The sequence below is a fragment of the Suncus etruscus genome, chromosome 11 (assembly GCF_024139225.1).
Source record: "Suncus etruscus isolate mSunEtr1 chromosome 11, mSunEtr1.pri.cur, whole genome shotgun sequence".
Lineage (NCBI taxonomy): Eukaryota > Metazoa > Chordata > Mammalia > Eulipotyphla > Soricidae > Suncus > Suncus etruscus.
The window spans coordinates 55,363,381-55,385,796 of NC_064858.1; the positions used below are offsets into that span (position 1 = coordinate 55,363,381).

A 22,416-nucleotide genomic window follows, 5' to 3' on the forward strand; every position below is an offset into this window, starting at 1 on the left:
CTATGTTTTTTCAACCAAGAATAATTTTGCTGTCAACCCAACATTTATGTGCTGACCCTACCACTTATAATGAGTCGGGGAGTGTTCTGAAAAGCTACTGGCTTCTCAAATGCTAAGGGGAAGATAGTGATGTCTGATTTACTTGTCTCAAAGTTATGAAAATCATAACTAATAGACAATCTAGTAGACAAGCTATTAGAAAAGTCCTAAATTTCTTAAATAATCATTCAAGTATAAGATATAAATATCACCACTTTCTAGTCTTATTAGTTACTTCAAGCTCATAACTACATTAGAGGAGAGGTGTTGGGACACACCTGGCTGTGCTCAGGACTTAATCCTAGTTCTGTACTCAGAGATCACTCCTGTAAGAGTTTAGGGGACCATGTAGGATGCCAGAACCCAGGTGATCCTATTGCATGGCAAAGTGCCCTACCCATTGTATTCTCCAGCTCCTCATATCTACATTTTTACTATAAGTTGAAAAAATAACTTTACTATCTAGTGAGGAAAAAATACTTTAGCTTCAGAAATCCCAAATAACTGAGAAAATAAAAATAAAGCATTAAAAAGCATGACATTATTTTGTTTAAAAACTTACCAGGAAAAAAAATAAATAGAAAGTTTGATCAAAAGTAAACATTTACTCAAGACTCAAGAGAACATTCTGACAGTTTTAACTTTTTTGGAACTTAAAGAAAAGCCCATCCACCATTCACTATTGTTTACCTTGTAAGAGTGTTGCAATCTGGAGAGATTTCTGAGATGGATGTTCTTTCAAAATGTCCAAGACTGTTCTACCTAAGCTATCCGTTATGTTGGCATCAATTCCTAAATAAATAGACAAACAAACAAATAAAAACCTAGTAGATAAACACCAATGTAATGACAAAAGAAACTGTCAAGATATAACAGGTCTAATTCAAAAAATATAAAGTACTGAAGATGAATTTAAAAAATTAAGCTCTACATACATATACACACACTCATACACAATGTTAGTACAAAAGTGGTGGACTGTATACCAAAGAATAGAAACAATTAATAACAATTAATAATTTATTCTTTGTAGGTAATGAACCAATGATTGTTGTTGTTTTGGGAGTAGCTCATTATATGAGTACTTGAGTTTGAACCAATAACCCTCCCCTACAAAAAAAGGTTGCTTTGGTGGATTAAGACTAATTTAAGTTTAGCTAGTTGACTGAGTGCTATGCTATAAAACTTAAATATATTACTAAATTACAGTTGAGTTTTAAAGTGTAATGATCATGCACTTATATGTTTAATAAAATATGATAAAAATCATTATAAATTATGCTAACATACCATGTTTGTATATATAAAGTCTCAGAATACCTAAATATTATCAAAAGTTGAAAAAGCATGACTAATTTGTTTAAATGATATTTGTCTAATTTGGATTCCAATTTCTTACTTAAAAAGATTATATTCAATGTCATCAATGGTGAACTTTTTGAAGTGTGTAACTGAAATAGTTTGGAATTATATTAAGTCTGAAAAGAATTATTATACTAAATAACTGGTTTTATTTATTCTTTTTTTGTATTTTGGGGTTTGAGCCACAACCAGTGATGCTCAGGAATTACTCCTGGCTTTGCACTCAGAAATTGCTCCTGGCAGGCTCAGGAGAACATATGGGGTGCCAGGGATTGAACCCAGGCCCATCCCAAGTAGTCTGCATGCAAGGCCCTACCACTGTGCTATCACTCTGGACCAATAACTGTTTTATTCTAACAAATACTTTGCTCTGCCCCCAGGAAATTTAAAAATGTTCCAAATAATCTCAGTGCAGAAAGCCAGATTTTAGGATGTGATTCAAATGTTAATAAATTATGGTAAATATTTCCTAATAACTGGTAAGCATGTATAACCAAAACACAGTTGACTATCTGAAAATAGTACATGTCAAAGCAGCACTGTTACAAGTAAAAATTAAAAATTAATGAGATTTCTGAGAACAGAGCTAGGACTAACCCTTGAGCACTATTGGGTATGTTCCTAAACCACAGTGAATTAATGAATTTTATCTTCATATAAGCATAATTAAAAAATAATATGCAATATTTTCATTGATTAATTTTAAGGAATATAGCATAGGAGATAGAGTCTTTAACACAGAAAACTCACATATATTGCTGCAGGTATAAATTAGTATGTGTCATTTGAATCAAATAAAATATGACCTTGATTTCAATTTTATTTTATTTAAAATGAAATATACTTATGAAGGGTTTCTTGTTCTTTCAAAGCATTTCCTCTATTAAGGTCTCTTTTAATAACTGCAGTTGAAAACAATAGCTATTCAGTTGATGGAATAATTGGAAAGAATGTACCTTTTAAACAGGAACTCTCATTTCTGTGAACTGTAGGAACTGTTTATTTACAATTAAAATATCTAAAAAAAATGTGTTCTGTGCTTTTAAAGACCTCATAATGGTCAGAATTCTCCATGATTCTGCTCCTCCCTGTGTAGAAGGCAGAACTTTCCTATCTACTGGAGATATTTCCTTATATTTCTAATATATTTTGATGCTGTTTAAATGTACAGCCAGTTTTGAAGAATTTTTTAAATAGAGCACCTATTGAGTCAAGGAAAGTGAAGATTCATATCAATTTTATCTAAACACTCAGACTCAACTTAAGTGTTATGAATATAGATCTGCAATTTGAATAAAAAGCAAGAAAGGGGTGATTGTAAAACAAAAAAAAAGTTCGTGTAATTTTCTTTCGTCAACACTTGAAACAAAAATAGTACTTGAAAAATTAAGTTCCAAGGAAAATCATAATTACCTGTTTCTAATAGAACCCTCACAACATCCACCTTTCCAAATAGAGCTGCTTCATGAAGGGCGCTCCCTTTTTCTGTCTGAAAAACAGAAAGCAAAAGACAAGCACTGTGTATTACAATTCTTGAAGGTTAATTTTTTTTCTTTTTTTGCTATATAGGACCAGGAATCTAATTCAATTAATGGAGCACAGGATTTATCTGTGGGCTGCCTTGGGTTCAGAACTTGACAGTACAAGCTCCATTTCCTGGGCACCTGCTGGAAGTAGCCCTCAATATTAAAAAATAAAAATTCATTCAGGGCTGGAGCAATAGCAAAGTGGGTAGAACACTGGCCTTCCACTCAGCCAACCTATGTTCAATTCCAGGCTTTCCTATGCCACATGCTTGCCGGGAATAATTTCTGAGCAAAAGAGCCAGGAGTAATCCCTAAGCATTGCAAGGTATGGCTCAAAAAACCTAAAAAACCCATAGATGAGTGAGACCATTCTGCGTTTTTCTCTCTCTCTCTCTGACTTATTTCACTCAGCATAATAGATTCCATGTACATCCATGTATAGGAAAATTTCATGACTTCATCTCTCCTGACAGCTGCATAATATTCCATTGTGTATATGTACCACAGTTTCTTTAGCCATTCGTCTGTTGAAGGGCATCTTGGTTGTTTCCAGAGTCTTGCTATGGTAAATAGAGCTGCAATGAATATAGGTGTAAGGAAGGGGTTTTTGTATTGTATTTTTGTGTTCCTAGGGTATATTCCTAGGAGTGGTATAGCTGGATCGTATGGGAGCTCGATTTCCAGTTTTTGGAGGAATCTCCATATCGCTTTCCATAAAGGTTGAACTAGACAGCATTCCCACCAGCAGTGGATAAGAGTTCCTTTCTCTCCACATCCCCGCCAACACTGTTTATTCTCATTCTTTGTGATGTGTGCCATTCTCTGGGGTGTGAGGTGGTATCTCATCGTTGTTTTGATTTGCATCTCCCTGATGATTAGTGATGTGGAACATTTTTTCATGTGTCTTTTGGCCATGTGTATTTCTTCTTTGTCAAAGTGTCTGTTCATTTCTTCTCCCCATTTTTTGATGGGGTTAGATGTTTTTTTCTTGTAAAGTTCTGTCAGTGCCTTGTATATTTTGGAGATTAGCCCCTTATCTGATGGGTATTGGGTGAATAGTTTCTCCCACTCAGTGGGTGGCTCTTGTATCCTGGGCACTATTTCCTTTGAGGTGCAGAAGCTTCTCAGCTTAATATATTCCCATCTGTTAATCTCTGCTTTCACTTGCTTGGAGAGTGCAGTTTCCTCCTTGAAGATGCCTGTAATGTCCTGTAGTGTTTTGCCTATGTGCTGTTCTATATATCTTATGGTTTTGGGGCTGATATCGAGGTCTTTAATCCATTTGGGTTTTAAGAAAAATGAAAGACACCCTTGTAATAATAATTTTTAGACACAAAAGAGAAAAGAGCTGGAAGTTCCAGCTCACCTCAGGAAGCTCACCACAAAGAGTGATGAGTTTAGTTAGGGAAATAACTACATTTTGAACTGTCCTAATAATGAGAATGTATGAGGAAAATGGAGAGCCTGTCTAGAGTACAGGCAGGGGTCGGGTGGGACAAAGGGAGACTTGGGACATTGGTGATGGGAATGTTGCACTGGTGATGGGTGGTGTTCTTTACATGACTGAAACCCAAACACAATCATGTATGTAATTAAGGTGTTTAAATAAATTTAAAAAAAAAAACCTAAAAAAAAAGATTTATTCAAACATTTAGAATTTACATCTTGGACCTCTTTTTTCCTCAATTTATGAGGCAGAGCAAGGTGATTTAAGTTCTATGGTTCTGCCAAGAAAAAGGCTGGATGAAAAAGGCAATACTCCACAAAGTATTGTACAGATTTAATGAAATTCTTCTAAGGATATCCATGCCATTCTTCAAAGAAGTATATCAAAAACTCCTGAAATTCATTTGGAACAATAAATATCCACAAATAGCTAAAGCAAAAGCAAACCTGAGAAAAAGGAAGATGGGAAGCATCACTTTCCCTAAATTAAAATTGTACTACAAAGCACTAGTCATTAAATCAGCAGGGTCTGGAATAAAAATAGACCCTTAGATGAGTGGAATAGACTTGAGTATTCAGAGAATGACCCAAGACATACAATCAATTCATCTTTGATAAAGGGTCAAGAAATGTAACACGGAACAAGTAAAGCCTCTTCAACAAGTAGTGTTGGGGCACCTGGTCAGCCACATACAAAAAAAGCAAACTCAAACCTCCATCTAACACATGTACAAAGTTCAAATCCAAATGGATTAAAGATCTTGATTTCAGATCCAGAACACCAAAATGTATATAGAACATGTAGGTAAAATACTCCATGACATTGAAACTAAAGGCATCTTCAAGAAGGATAATACGGTTCACTCTGGGGACTTCAAGGGAAACTTCTCTTGCACCGGTCTGCCTGTGTTTCTGAATCCCTGAAGGTCTCCTCAGAGGTCTAGGGAGTGCACCCCCAAAAAACTGTCAATTAGAGGCAGCAGAAGAGCGCAAAGCTTTTGCGGCCGCATACTCTTTCTAACCAATGAACCCCACCACAACACGTAGGAAAAATCACATTACAAGCATGACAATGGGGAAACCTCACAGGCAAACACCATGCACAGAGAATGAAGATGAAAGCTCGGATGACCTAATCAATTCCAGCCACCTGATTAACCTCTCAGGTAAGGAACTTAAAATAGTAATATGGAAGAAGTTTGAAGAACTCAAAGAAAGCATAGATCGATCTGAACAGAACACAAAGACAGAATCAAAAAACTCCAAACTGAAATAACAGATCTGAAAAACACAGTGGCTCAGCTGAAAACCTCAGTGGATGGCCTTGCCAGCAGGGTATCAGCAGCTGAGGAGAGAATTGGAGTACTGGAAGATGTGATGCAGAAAAACTAAACACAACAGAAGAAATTGGAAAAGAAACTTAAGACAAACGAACAGGCAATGGAAAAAGTACTCAAGGAATGCAAACACATGAAAATAGAAGTCTTTGATAAACTCAACAGAAACAACATAAGAATCATTGGAGTCCCAGAGACACAGGTAGGAGATCTCCAGAAAGAATCAACTGTCAAAAACATCATCAAAGAGATACTCCCAAAGTTAAAGACTATGTGCAATCAAATCCTGCATGCCCAAAGAATACTAGCTAAAAGAGAACCTCCCCCCCCCAAAAAAAAAAAACCAAGACACATCCTCATTGCAATGACAAATCCCACAGATAGAGATAGAATACTGAAAGCAGCAAGATCAAAAAGGGAAATTACATTCAATGGAGTATCCCTAAGACTTACAGCAGACATGTCACAAGAAACTCTCAAGGCCAGAAGACAGTGGTGGGATATTGTGACAAGACTGAATGAAGTGAATGCCTCACTGAGAATACTGCACCCAGCCCGACTCACATTCAAGTTTAAGGAAGGATACATAGCTTTATGTATAAACAACAGCTCAGAAACTTCACAGATGATAAACCAGCCTTAAACTAAAAACTGACAGGTGTACTCTAAGACAAGAGGGACCAACAAACACAGCAAACTTATCTCCAAAGATGACATTAAATCCTATGACAATCATCTCGCTCAATGTCAATGGATTAAATTCACCAATTAGAAGACACAAAGTGGCAAAAATGGGTCAAAAAGATGAATCCAACCTTATGCTGCCTACAAGAAACACACCTGAATAGTCAGAACAAACATAGACTCAAAATCAAAGGCTGGAGAAAAATCATCCAAGCAAACAACACCCTCAAAAAAGCTGGGGTGGCCATATTAATATCTGATGACACCAACTTTATATTCAGAAAAGTGGTAAGGGACAAAGATGAACACAATGTACTAATCAAGGGATATGTGCAACAGGAAGAAATTAGATTATTAAACATATATGCACCCAATAAGAGACCAGCAAGTTATCTAATACAATTACTGACAAACCTAGAAGAAGACATCAATAATAACACAATAATTGTGGGAGACCTCAACACAGTCCTATCAACACTTGATAGGTCAATCAGACTGAAACCCAACAAAAACATACTAACCCTGAAAAGAGTAATGGAAGAAAGAGGACTAGTATATATATAAAAGATACTCCATCCAAAAAAACCCAGATACACATTCTTCTCCAATGTACATTCTCCAGGATAGACTACATACTGACACATAAAACATACCTATAAAATCAAGAGGATAGAAATCTTGCAGACTACCTTTGCTGACCACAAGGCTCTGAAATTAGATGTGAACTACAAAGCCACACAGAAGAAAACTTTAACAATTGGAAATTAAGCACCCTGCTACTGAACAACCAGTGGGTCCGAGATGAAATCAAAAAGGAAATCAAAACTTTCCTGGAAACAAATTATAATGAAGACACAAACTGCCAGAATCTATGGGAAACAGCAAAAGCGGTCCTGAGAGGAAAATTTATAGCTCTACAAGCACACATCAGGAAGGAGAAGGGGCATACCTGAATAACTTAATGACGCAGCTCAAAAAATTAGAAAATGACCAATAAAAGGAACCAAAAATAGGGAGACAGAAGGAAATATCAAAGCTGAAAGCAGAACTCAATGAAGTGGAAACCCAAAAAAACAATCTGAAAGATCAACGAAAGCAGAAGTTGGTTCTTTAAAAAATAAACAAGATTGATAGACCATTGGCAAAACTCTCAAAGAAAGAGAGAGAGAGAGAAATCTGATAACCCGTATTAGAAATGAAAAGGGGGAGATCACGACAGATATTGCAGAGATCCAAAGGGTAATCAAAGACTACTTTGAGAAACTTTATGCTACTAAACATAAGAACCTAGAAAAAATGGAAAAATTCTTGAACACTTATAACCTTCCACATTTAAGTAAGGAGGATGTAGCATATCTAAACACCCCCATCACTACTGAGAAAATTGAAACTGTAATCAAACATCTGCCCAAAAAGAAAAGCCCAGGCCCAGATGATTTCCTAATAAATTTTTTCAAATCTTTCAAGAGGAGTTACTACTAATCCTAGTCAGGCTCTTCCATGAAATTGAAAAAACAGGAACACTCCCAAACAGCTTTTATGAAGCCAACATCATCTTGATACCAAAACCAGACAGAGATGCTGCCAAAAAAGAAAATTACAGACCAATATGCCTGATGAATGCTGATGCAAAAATCTTCAAAAAATCCTGTCAAATGCATCATCAAGAAGATCATACAGTACAACCAAGAAGGTTTCATCCCAGGAATTCAAGGATGGTTTAACATCCGTAAATCTATCAACATCATACACAACATCAACGAGAAGAAAAATAAAAATCACATGATCATATCAATAGACGCAGAGAAAGCATTTGATAAGGTCCAACACCCATTCTTGATCAAAACTCTCAGCAAAATGGGAATGGAAGGAACCTTTCTCAATCAGTTGAAGCCATCTACCACAAGCCAATGGCAAATATTATTCTCAATAGAGAAAAACCAAAAGCCTTTCCTCTAAATTCTGGTACAAGACAAGTCTGTCCACTCTTACCACTCTTCAACATAGTACTGGAAGTTCTTGCTACAGCAATCAGGCAAGAAAAAGATATCAAGGAAATTCAGATAGGAAAGGAAGAAGTCAAGCTCTCATTGTTTACAGACATGATACTCTACTTAGAAAACCCTAAAGACTCTACCAAAAAGCTTTTAGAAACAATAGACTCATATAGCAAGGTGGCAAGCTACAAAATTAACACACAGAAATCAATGGCCTTTTTATACACCAATAATGATAGGGAAGAGAAAAAAGTCAAGAAGGCAATCCTGTTCACAATAGTGCCACACAAACTCAAATATCTTGGAGTCAACTGAACAAAGACATGAAGGACCTATACCAAGTAAACTATAAAGCCCTGCTCCAACAAATAAGAGAGTACACACGAAAATAGAAACACATACTGTGCTCATGGATTGGCATGATTAACATCATTAAAATGGCAATACTCCCCAAAGCATTATAAATATTTAATGCAATCCCCTTAAAAATACCCATGACATTCTTCAAAGAAGTAGATCAAACACTTATGAAGTTCATCTGGAATAATAAACACCCTCGAATAGCTAAAGCACTTTTAGGGAAAAGGAAAATGGGAGGCATTACTTTCCCCAACTTTAAACTGTACTGCAAAGCAGTAGTTATCAAAACAGCATGGTATTGGAATAAAGACAGACCCTCAGATCAGTAGAATAGGCTTGAGTTCTTAGACATTGTCCAGCAGATATAAAATTATCTAATTTTTGACAAAGGAGCAAGAAATCCTAAGTGGAGCAGAGAAAACATCTTCAACAAGTGGTGCTGGCAGAACTGGTTAGCCACTTGCAAAAAAGCTAACATAGACCCCCAGTTAACATCATGTATGAAGGTAAAATCCAAATGGATTAAAGACCTTGATATCAGACCTGATACCATAAGGTATATAGAATAACATGTAGGTAAAAAACTCCATGACATTGAGACTAAAGGCATCTTCAAGGAGGAAACTGCACTTTCCAAACAAGTGCAAGCAGAGATCAACAGATGGGAATACATTAAGCTGAGAAGCTTCTGCAGCTCAAAAGAAGTAGTGCCCAGGATACAAGAGTCACCCACCAAGTGGGAGAAATTATTCACCCAACACCCATCAGAAAAGTGGCTAATATCCAAAATATACAGGGCACTGACAGAACTTTACAAGGAAAAAACATCTAATCCCATCAAAAAATGGGGAGAAGAAATGAACAGACGCTTTAATAAAAAAGAAATACAAATGGCCAAAAGGCACATGAAAAAAAGATCCTCATCACTAATCATCAGGGAGATGCAAATCAAAACAAGGATGAGATACCACCTCACACCACAGAGATTGGCACACATCACAAAGAATGAGAACAATCAGTGCTGGCGGGCATGTGGAGAGAAAGGAACTTTTATCCACTGCTGTTGGGAATGCTGTCTAGTCCAACCTCTATGGAAAGCGATATGGAGATTCCTCCAAAATCTGGAAATTGAGCTCCCATTCGACCCAGCTATTCCACTCCTCGGGATATACCCTAAGAACACAAGAACACAATACAAAAACCCCTTACGCACACCTATATTTATTGCAGCACTATTCACAATAGCCAGGCTCTGGAAAAAAACAAAATGCCCTTCAACAGACGAATGGCTAAAGAAACTGTGGTACATATACACAATGGAATATTATGCAGCTGTCAGGAGAGATGAAGTCATGAAATTTTCCTATACATGGATGTACATGGAATCTATCATGCTGAGTGAAATAAGTCAGAGGGAGAGAGAGAGATGCAGAATAGTCTCACTCATCTATGGAGTTTAAGAAAAATAAAAGTCATTTTTGCAACAATCCTCAGAGACAATGAGAGGAGGTATGGAACTTCCAGCTCACTTCATGAAGCTCACCACAAAGATTGGTGAGTGCAGTTATAGAAATAACTACACAGAGAACTACCATAATCATATGAATGAATGAGGGAACTGAAAAGCCTGTCTAGGGTACAGGTGGGGGTGGGGTGGGATAAAGGGAGATTTGGGACATTGGTGGTGGGAATGTTGCACTGGTGAAGGGGGTGTTCTTTACATGACTGAAACCTAATCACAATCATATATGTAATTAAGGTGTTTAAATAAAGAAAAAAAGAAGGATAATACATCACTCTCCAGACAGGTGGAAGCAGCAATAATAAATGAGACTATATTAAACTGATAAGCTTCTGCAGCTCAAAGGAAATAGTGAGGATAAAAGGTCACCCACATAATGATAGAAACTATTCACCCAATATTCATCAGCTAAGGAATTAATATATAAAATATTCAAGGTACTGACAGAACTTACCAAGAAAAAAAATCGAACTCTATCAAAAATGGGGAGAAGAAATGAACAGACACTTCCTCAAAGAAGAAATACAGATGGTCAAAAAGTGCACATATAAATATTTCACATCACTAATCATCAGGGAGATGCAAATCAAAACAACAATAAAGTACCATCTCATGCCACAGAGACTGGTACACATTCTCAAAGAATAAGTACAGTCAGTTCTGGCAGGGATGTGGTGAGAAAGGAACTCTCATTCACTGCTCGTGGGAATGCCATCTACTCCAGCCTTTATGGAAAACAATATGGAGATTCCTCAAAAAAAAAAACTGGAAATTGAGCTCCCATATGATCCAGCTATACCACTCCTAATAATATACCCTAGGAACACAAAAACAATACAAAAATGCCTTCTGCACAACTATATTCATTGCAGTGCTATTTACAATAGCCAGAATCTGGAAACAACCTCAATGTCCGACAACAGATGAGTGGCTAAAAAAATAATGGAATACTATGCAGCTATAAGAAAAAATAAAGTCATGAAATTTTCCTATACATGTATAGACATGGAAACTATTGTGGTCAATAAAATAAGTCAGAGGGAGAGAGATAAAGACCAAATAGTCTCACTCATCTGTGAGATTTAAGATAATTAAAAGACAAAAAAGAAAATATAGTATGTTAATGATACACAGAGACAATAGAAATAAAGAGATGGATGGATTAGCACATGATATGAAGCTTACCACAAAAAGTAGTGAGTGCAGTTGAGAAATAACTACACTAACAACTAGCATGACAATGGTAGTGAATGAGAGAAATAGAATGCCTCTCTCAAATGTCTGTGTCGAATAAGAAATATAATATGGTAATAATTCCCAGAGACAATAGATATGAGGCTTGGAAGGTTTGGCTCACAGTATGAAGCTTACCACAAGGAGTGTTAGAGAAATAACTACACTGACAACTATCATGACAATGGCATTGACAGAAATAGAATGCTTCTCCTGAATACCATCATGGGTTAGGGAGAATGGAGATGGGGGACATTGGTGGTGGAAAAATTGCACTGGTGAAGGGGAGTGTTCCTTTTTATAACTGAAACTTAACTACAAACATGTTGGTAACATGGTGCTTAAATAAAGATGTTAATTATTTTTTTTAAAAAAATAACATGTGTAAGAACATGATCATTTACTCCAGAATAACTCCATAAAATTATTCTGAAATACAAAATTATGATCTAATGCTTTTATTTTATTTTCACATTACACTTGATTAAACAGTTATAGCTTGGATGAGAAAAAGTAATGTAGTAACCGGGAGGAGATGCCTAGATCACCTTTGACACCAGAGCTTAGGGAGGACATAGAAGAAAAGAAATCAAGGTGAGAAGGAAGAAGATAAGAAAGGGAAGTAGTGGGGGAACTGGCTTGGGGCTCCCATTATATTGGAAATGTGGCAGAATAATATAACCATACACTCTAAGCATAGATTTAACAACACTGAATATATGAGTTCAAGGCTGCAGTCAGAAAACTTTTTAATGTGTCTGTCAAAACGGCAGGTGGGGGGTAGAGGAGGATAAAAGTGGGAGATGAAGATGACAGTTTTAGAGCATTAAATTACCATTTAAAATTATTTCACTGATATACTATATGCAAAGAACAGTGTAAATATATACATTTAAATAAATTTAAAATACAGAACACTGGGCAAATGATAAATTGTGGAAACTATTCAGATAAGTACTTCTAAAAGGGACTTCTATATTTTTTTTTACATTTATTAGGGAGAGAACATCACACCCAGCACAAAGCTGTAGTTTTGTGTTCATGGATTACTCTTGACAGTGCAGTATGAGGTGAGAATTTGGGGTTGTCGAGGAATGATTCCAGATTAACTGCATGTAAGGGTCCTAATCACTGTACTGTAACTCAGGCCCATATTTTGTACATTTCTTAAAATAACCTCTTGAAAAAATTAATCTAATCTTGCTCACCTCCAAATTATATTTTCAACAATTTTCTTAACACTCATTTGACTTCCTTAAAGTTTCATAAAAACTTGGGCTTAATGTTAGGGGAAAAAATCCCTTCTTAAAATAGCACATCTTCGGTGTATTAGACCCTTACCCCAGTTTATTACTTTCCTCTTTTTCAAACAAAACCACGCAACTTGAACTAGCTAGTCCTGCCTCCAGTTAGAGGGGGAACTAAGGGAGGCATCAAGACCAAACAGGTGCAAGACTACTAAGTAGTGGGTTAGATACAGAGGGGACCACATATTCTAGCCGCCCTGGGGTGAGGGAAGAGGAAATGGGAGGTAGGACAGAAACAGAGGTGTAGGGAGGACAATTTGGTGATGGGAATCCCCCGATTTTATGTAAATATGTACCTAAAATATTATTGTCAACACTATGTAAACCACTATGATCAAAATAAAAATTAAAAAAAAATAGCACATCTTAAAATTCTAAGAAACTAAGCAGCATTTTAAGCTCAGGGATAAAGAGAAAAAAATGACAAAATTGTTCAGTCTGGGAAGAGGAAGTAGAGAAAGAATGAATGCATGGACTCGGCACTAAAACAAGAAATTTGTTCTCAGGAATGTGCCTATCCATGACTGACTTGTACCGGGGCTTTAATTAGCTACTCAAGGTGGAGGTGGGAAGGACAAACAACGTTACACGAATGGTCTTATGTAACTAAAAAAAATAAATAACCAAATAACTTCATGACTCAACAAAATTTTAAATGTTTTCCTCACTAAAGAAAATGCAACGACATTTACTTAGATATTAGCTTTAAAGGTGAGCACAGTCACAAAATAAACTATACACCCCCCAAGAGTTTCTTTATATATATATATTTAAGCTCCATGATTACAAGCGTGTTGTAGTTGGATTTCAGTCATAAACAGAATACCCCCCTTCACCAGTGCAACACTCCCACCACCAATGCCCCCCTACTCCCTCACTCCTGCCTATATTCGGGACAGGCATTCTACTTCTCTCACTCTTTTAACATTGTCATGCTAGTAGTTTTTAGTGTGCCTTCACATGGTCAACCCCAGTTCTGAGCCAAACATTGTAAACTAATATAATCCTGGGTCTCCAGTACCAGTGGCTAATATTAATGATATTAGTAAAATCATATATAAGAAAAATAAACTTCATAATAGGCTTCCAAGAATTCTGAATTCACAATATATATAACTGGTTAAAGCTTAAAAGACTGAATATGTGTGAAATAATACTGAGCTCAAAATATTATACAAAAAATCAGAATACCAAAAAATTATGCAAAAATATTTTTAAAATCCAGATCCTCTTGAATTCAAGAAAGTTGGACCAGCATTCCAAAAACTAATTCTCAAGCTTTTAAATTAATACTTAAAAATAAACATGATTTCCAAAACAATCATACAATTGGTGATATAGTAAAACTTCAAAATTTATCTAGCTAATAGACACACACATTTTAGGCCTTTTCAGGTCAGTTCAGGGAAAGGAAGGAACCCCAGATCCAATGTTAAAAAACAGCTGAGAAGTAAAATGTTATTTTTTTATCTCAACTGTATTGCTTATTTAAAAAAAAAAAAACATATCTCAATGGTTAGAAATGTCTGTTGAAGTTAAGCCTCAGTAGCACCAAAACTGGGGCTGGAGGGAGGGGATCAATTTAAGGAGAGGAAGGAAAGGAAAGGAAAGTTGCTTAGGGCTTAAGCCCTGGGTTTTTAAGTTTCCCTCTTGGCTTTGACCATACATATTTCTGGATCTTCTGACAATTATATTTTGCTCACAAGTTCTATACTTTAAATGTCTTATCCAGGTAATCTCACCAAAGGAGCAAAACAACAAATATAAAGGTGTGTGAAAATGTCAGTGCTCTATCTGTTTTTCCTGCCCAATAATCCACTTTACGTAAAGGCCTGCAAAAGAACATTATCAGATACGGAAAGATCATCATTCAGAATGACAAGATATAAGGATGGGGGCAATAATGGTGGAAGGTAGGATTATAATGATGATTAGCAAAGAAAATATCAACTGGTAAAATGATACAAAGAAGGAACAAGAGCTGTAGCTATTGAAGGGAGTAAAGATAACCACTGAATTAAGAAACCTTGATGGAGTTAAAAGAAAAAAGTCATTGGCATTTAACTCAGTGGACAGACTTTGTTAAAGTGGCAGCTTGTATCTACTAGTAATATGGGTATCTCTTGGAATAAGAGATCCGAATTTAAAAGATAAGCATATTCTTTGTAAAATAAAATATGTAATGTCTGAACAAAGAAAGAAGAAATTGTTCTTTTGTATCCTGCATAAGCTAGGGGATCTAGAATGTTCCACTATGGTAATAAAATTCACAGAAACAGACACATTGGATTGAGTCCAGAGAAGGTTGAAATGACAAAGGATGGAGGAAAACATCACATGAAGATCATTCATTACTGATAAGAATGAAGTAATTCAGAAAGATCCATCTGATTCAAAAGAAGACCTCTTTTATCAAGAAAAAATTAATGCTTAACAATGGGGTTTCTATGAATATTTGAGTGGGTGAATTCTATATCTCTGCGGAGTGAAGGGGGAGAAGGTAGGTATTAAATTTTCAATAATGTTAGACCTCCCAATCCTAGGTCTGATCAGTATGCCACATCAGAGAATTTTCTTAGCTTTTTTCTTTTATTTAAACACCATGGTTACAAAGTTTTTCAAGATTGGTTGGGTTTTTGTCTTTGAATATACATGACCCTTCATCCTGTGCATATTTCCCATCACTCATGTCCATAGTTTCCCTCTTCTCCTTCATCCCCACAGGCATTCTCTCTCACTTTCTCTCTCTCTTTCTCTCTCTGTCTCTCCTCTTTCTCTCTCCTCCCTCCCCTTTTTTCTTCCTTTTTCCCCTTTTTTCTCCTCCCTCCTCCCATACACTTTTTTTTCCTTTTAGACACTGTGTTTGTTGTTGGTTTTTTTCGGGGGGATCACATCCAGTGATGCTCAGGGGTTACTCCTGGCTGTGCACTCAGAAATCACTCCTGGCTTGAGGGATCATATGGAAAGCCAGGGATGGGGATAGAACCAGGTCTGTCCTGGGTCAGCCGCATGCAAGGCAAATGCCCTACCACTGTGCTGTAATGTCAGCCCCTAAACATTGTAGTTTGCATTGTTGTTAATGAAGGGTACCATGCATATCACTTTATACCCTATCAGCACCCAGTTTCTTGTCCAGAGTGATCATTCCAACTATCATTGTCAGTGTTCCCTTCTCAACCCTAACATCATACTGTTCCACTACAGTTCCAGCTTTCTACCCTGGACTGGTCTTCCTGGTCCTCATCTCTATTGTCTCTGGTTTTTATTAACATACTATCTTTTTTTAATTATATCCCAGAAATGAGTGAGATTATTCTATATTTATCCCTTCCTCTGATTCATTTCACTCAGCATAATATTCTCTATATAAATCCATAAATGAGCTGCATAAAAATTTTCACTAGAGCCTTGTTCCTATGAGCTCCTTGTATAGATGTCTAAAATAAATTTTCTAAATGTCTTATTTATTCTACATTGACTAACATATAAATAAGCACAAGAATATTTTCTCTATTACAACATTGTATTTCTTGCCTTTCATATTGAAAAACATAACCTTGTTCTCAAATATTAATAGAATTAGGTACATGTTTTCCATTATAAATGACAGACATTACTTTATTCTTAAAGTAGGTTTAATGATAAACTATATGCTTAGTGACTTTAATTTCATGAGCCTAACTTTACTGTTTTCCTAACATTTGGGAATAATTCTAAACTTGATTTTACAAATTCTAAACTTAATTTTAGGCTTTGCAGTCTAAAATTTTAATTATGTGCTTTTGATATTAATAGCATGTATCATGTCTTGTTATATTTTAAATTAGATGGCATGATCAGAAAAGTTTTAACTGAATTTTTAAAATTTATGTGCATCCTTTTTGTGCAAAGCACTGGATTTTTGCTTTTAGAAAACTGAAAAATAAAGATCTCTGTCCAAAATTTAGTGAACACAAAAATCTGTCAAAAATTCCTATACAAAATGATGCTACTAATTTGGAAAGATAACTCACAAAACTCACTAAATATCTAAAAATGGGGAGAATATACAAAGATATACAAATGGCCAAAAGGTGCATAAAAAACCATTATTGTCACTAATTATCAAAGATATATAAATCTTGGTGCCAGAGCAATAGCACAGTGGTAAGGAGTTTACCTTGCACACAGCCAATCCAGGATGGACTCGGGTTCGATCCTTATCTTCCCATATGGTCCCCCGAGCCTGCCAGGAGCAATTTCTGAGAGCAGAGCCAGGAGTGACCCCTGAGCTCCACTGGGTACAAACCCCCAAATAAAAGAAATATAAATCTAAACAATGGTGAGATATATCTCATGCCAGTGAGACAAACTATATCAAAAAGGAAAGAAATAGTAGCTGGAGAGTATATGAAGGAAAAAAGATCCCCAATCACTGGCAGGAAAATGTACACTAGCCTAGCCTCATAAAAATACTGTGAGGAATTCAACCAAAAACTTACACATACATCTATAATATGATCAAGCAATTCCACTGCTAAAAATCTATTCAAAAAACATAATTTGAGAAAAATGTATGCACTTATATACTCATGATAGTACTATTTATAATAATCAAGACCTGGAATAATTTTCTTTTAGTGTAGTAATTTTATAGAGACATTTTTTAGTTCAAGGCCTTTTTTTGCTGATAACCTAATTTTGTATTATTAAATTAACTATTGCCCAGCTTCCACCCCATCCCTAGTAGATTACTACAAAAATTTAAATATCAAATTTAAAGTAGAAAGTAGATATTTGCAAGCATTCTTAATAGCTAAGAATCTAAAATACAGAAATTAATTGTAAACTGCTTAAGTAGATTTCATATTTGTTAATGTATTCTAGTTGACAAGTTGGGGAATTATCAGTATTAAAAATAATCACACTTTGTAAATTATAGAAATATATTTAAAAAAGAAATACACTTTTGGGCTTCAATTGCACCCAAGTTATTAAAAATAATTATCTAAAACTTTGACTTTGAAGAGACTTGTCTTTTTCCAGTAATTACAAATGTTTTCAAATGTAGCATTATGTTATATTTTTAGACTGTTCTCTGTTTCATTTATCACTGAGCAATTTTAAATAATGACATATCTAAATTTAAACTACTGAGGAAAATAAAAATCCATGTTTGGTGTAAATTTCATATTTACTCACAAACTCTATTCTTAAAGGTTTTCATAATAAAGAAAATCAGGGGCCAGAGCCATAACATAGTGGGTAGGGCATTTGCCTTGCATGCAGCTAACCCAGATTTGATCCCAGCATCATTTAAGATTCTGATTTCTGAACACAGAGCCAGGAGTAACCCGAGTGCCACTGAGTGTGGCCCCAAAACCAAATAAAATCAATGGTGCTAAAATAATTAGTAAGATTTTTATTGGCAATATTCTCTTGAAATTCATAATCATCTTATAAATTTTTACTTGATTTTTGAATTCCTAAGTAGAGATGTTATATTATGCTAATACTTTAATGCTTTGAGTTTTTAAAGTTTTCTTTTTAAACTTGAAGAATTAAAGTAAAAAAACTAGTGGCTTTATGTGAATATTAAAGAAGTAAAGTTACATTATAGAAAATGAATAAAAAAGAGTACAGATCAGTATCCTGAAGCTTCTCAGGGGCAAACTGAGTAAGGAATTATTTCCTGTCTTCCCCTTTAGTCTTTCAACTCAATGAAGACAAGGAAACTTTTATTCACATAGAGCACATTCCTGTTAATTAACCTGACCTGAGATGATTCTAAGGGAACAGATTCTTTACAGCAGAGCTGGGTTTGGGCTAAGAGGCAAGAAAAGAAGGTGATGAGGTGGTGAGAAAGGTAAGAGACCTATCTGTTTTCAAAATGCTGATGGCAGCAGGAGAAATGCTGCCTAAAGGAAGAGGTTCATTTTTAAGTTCTGTGTAGCTGAGAATAACATGGTTAGAATAGTGTTCCTGGTTATGCTTTTGGTGTACAGAACTACTGTAGCCCTACCAAGTCCCAAGACTCCCCATCACTATCCTGCTGCCATTCCTAATTTGTCTGTCTCGGGATAAACTGCATTTTAATCATCACTCTTCTAAGACTATTGCAGTTTCTATTCTCTTCCAAACTGTCAATCCCACTTTCTCTGTCCTCCCTGTAAGATAATTATTTTGCTTCTATTTCATGGAGATAAGAAAAGCACTCATATATCTCCACCAATGCATTTCCATTATGCCTGTATCTGCTATCCCTCCTGATGCTTTAAATGAGCTTTAGATTTATCTATCAGACTACCGCCTCTGCTTATATTTTCTACTTCTGATTATATATTGTATTCTATCCGTCTAGTCTACTTGGGTTATATATCTTTGCCAAATTCTCCTTTTTCTTTTCGTGCCTAAAATGTTCTTCTTTTAAATGCTTCATTTCTATAAGTCACAAAAATGTGGCAATATTTCTCAATCTTATCCTTTCACTCTATCACTCTGAATTTGTTATTTATCCTTATTTAAGTCTTTTTAGCCTCAGTTCTTAACTCCTCAGGAACCAGAATGGTACCTTCACTCAAACAGCTGCCAGAAGGCTCCCAAAGTAAAAAGTCAGCCACCCAGCCTGCCTTACCTCAGCCCAGGAAGAAGCTGCCATCACCGCTGATTTGCTCTTGGCAGCCCCTTTTCTCCACTTTTCTCCCACTACTGTAGACTGTTGCTCACTACCAGTTTCAGCTTTTGAGAGACTCTCAGCTCAAAAGGACATTTCCTGATTGGTGACTGCTGCAAACCATTTTTCAGACTCCACAAGACCACATCGTAGGTTGAAGCTGTGCTTCAGATTTTATCTCCTCCCCCAGCCAAACGATTTCAAAAGGTTTAAAAAGAATATGTATATTTCTTTAAAAGTATTTCCTTAATAGTTATATTTCTGGGCTGGAGACATAGCACAAAAGTAGAGCATTTGCCTTGCACCCAGCCGATCCAGGATAGACTGTGGTTCAAATCCCAGCATCCCATATGGTCCCCCATGCTGGCCAGAGAGAGTTCTCCATGCAGAGCCAGGAGTAATCCTTAAGCACCGCTGGGTGTGACCCAAAAACAAACAAAAAATATAGATAGATGATAGATAGGTAGATAGATGATAGATAGATAGTAGATGATAGATAGATAGATAGATGATAGATAGATAGATAGATAGATAGACAGATAGATAGATAGATAGATAAATAGATAGATGATAGATAGATGATAGATAGATAGATAGATAGATGGATAGATAGATAGATAGATAGATAGATAGATAGAGATGGAGAGAGATAATAGAATTCTTATTGTGTATTTCCTTCTATAGATGTGGTTTTCCCTACCCCTCTTTGAATTTGTTTAGTAGGAAATTCTAGTAGATAAGTTTGTCTTGGTTCTTATTATTGTATAACAGTTGGACACTCTCCTTGAATAACTCCACTGTAATAACAGTGTAACCTGGACATGCCCCTTGCACATGCAGCATGGACACTTCCCCTTGTCATGCCGGGTATAAAAGGAAAACCTTAGACTTTTGCTAGGGAGCCTGGGATAGTAACCAGAGTAGCACCAGATGGTACTCAGCGGGAGGGGAGAAGGGCAGAGAGATAAAGCATTGAAGAGATGTTGCCTGCTTTGTGTCTATTTCTTTCTCTTTCTGTTTTTGTACCAAGGCATCCACCAGGCACCTCTGGCCAATGAATTTCCATCTAGCTCTCCCTCTATCTCAGAAATCCCTAGGCAGCATGCCTCATACTCCAGGAGAAATAAAAAGTATAATTGGTTTCCACTTCTCCCCTCTCTCTCAGTCCTGAACATGCCATCCCTACATGTTCTGAGTTCATGTTGAAACCAGGTTATAGGGATAAATAAACTTGTTCTTTTTATCCCTATTCACATTAGTAGTATCATGGGCATTCACCCCAAACCTTGGATTCCATCTTTGGAACAGACATGGTTTTCCATAACAGCATCAGGTACAAATTTCTACTGGGGAAGTTTGTAATGCTGCCTTGGCACCGACTTAAGTGGGTTCATACGACACTCTGATGACTTATAAACAGCAACAACTTCTTTCAGGACAGGTTTCCCTTCCTGAACACCTAACAATGAGATGAAACCAGAAGACGCTCCATGACACCCTGACTTGACATAGGATCTATGCAAAAACCAAGATCTCTAATTACAGAAGGCTGATTGCAACAACCATGATCGGTGATTGAGGAAAACTTTTTCTGGAATAATAAAAAATGACTGGTGTTACACAAAGGAGCTTGTAGTTATTTTTATTGTAGGATGCTTCATGAGCAGAGACACCCTGTTTTATAGGCCAAAGATTTTTCTTTTATATTTCTCCAACTTTTGCTGCATCTATGCATAGCACTGCCACCTCTTTTTCTTTTCTTTTTTTAATTTTTTAGGTAGTGGCTCCCACCTTTTTTCATAGAACCTTGGGACATGAAATGGAAAAAAGAAAGAATGGGGGTCAGGGGCCAAGTGGTCTCAGGTGCCTTAGTGGAGAGAAAAAAACAGAATTAAATATCCAAGCCAAAGTCAACAACAATAGAATCAAGAAACCCAAACTATAACACTATGAGCTTAAAATAAGCCTGTTATACTTGCAGGCCAGGGGGCAAAGGGTGGTAGTATAAAATGTACTCTAGGAACATTGGTGAAGGGAGGTCGGCACTAGTGATGGAAACAGACCGGATTCACTGCATATCTAATATCCAACTATGAAGGACCTTGCAAATCACAATGGTTTCAAAAAAATAAAATAAAAATAAATAAATAAATAAACCTCTCCTAGGCTAGGATCTTTCTTATTGGTCCCAGGAAAAATTCTGCCCAGTCATGGTTGACAAAGTCAATCTTTTTTAATTAGTGATCTTGGTTTTTGTACAGATCAAAAGATGGTGTTCTTTCTGATTTCACCTTACCGTTAGGTGATGAGATAGAGCAACCTTTTCTTGGATCCAGTTATTCTGTTTCCTTATCCTCAGGATGCTTCATCAACCAGGTGCAAGTTGGTGTCAGAGTGGAATTAGGAATTCTCCAGGGGGAGTTTTTTCTCCTGGTGTTGTTGCAGGGAGCTGTGTCAGATCTACATTTGGGATCTGGGGTTCAGGGTTGGACAGTTGCTGTTCAATCCTCATGACACATGTTCAGCGTGGAAGGTATCTATATATTATAAAATATATAATTTCTTATCCCTAGTAGATAAGAGCTTGTTTCTATACATAAAATTTTCCCTTTTTAGTATGTCTTTGAAAAAGGAAATAATGCCATATTATATTGCTGGTACATTTTGAGGTAAGAATGACAGGCTACAAAATTTCTGTGCACTGCTTTTGACCAGGACTTTTATCCCAGGCAAGACATTTTCTTCTAGGTTTCCATACCAAGAAGAATCAAAACAGGTGAAATTAAATATTAAATTAAATCTTAAACGAGTTAAATAGTTAAATATATATATATAAACATATACAAAAAAGAAATAGATTGCAGAAAAGGTAATTTTAAAAAAGGATGGAGGGGGCTACCTTTACATTTGGAAATATACACACTAGGAGGTATTACTATAGAGGTATTAAA

The 22,416-nt window shown here is 36.1% G+C and overlaps 1 protein-coding gene across 1 annotated transcript in view; it reads right to left on the minus strand.

The window, feature by feature from the left end:
• The window catches only part of ANKS1B (ankyrin repeat and sterile alpha motif domain containing 1B), a 1,587,094-nt gene that overhangs the window by 1,366,843 nt on the left and 197,835 nt on the right, over nt 1-22,416 (minus strand). Inside the window, 2 exon segments of the mRNA XM_049782864.1 lie at nt 730-831; nt 2,815-2,890. Coding sequence (XP_049638821.1) covers nt 730-831; nt 2,815-2,890 — 178 coding nt within the window.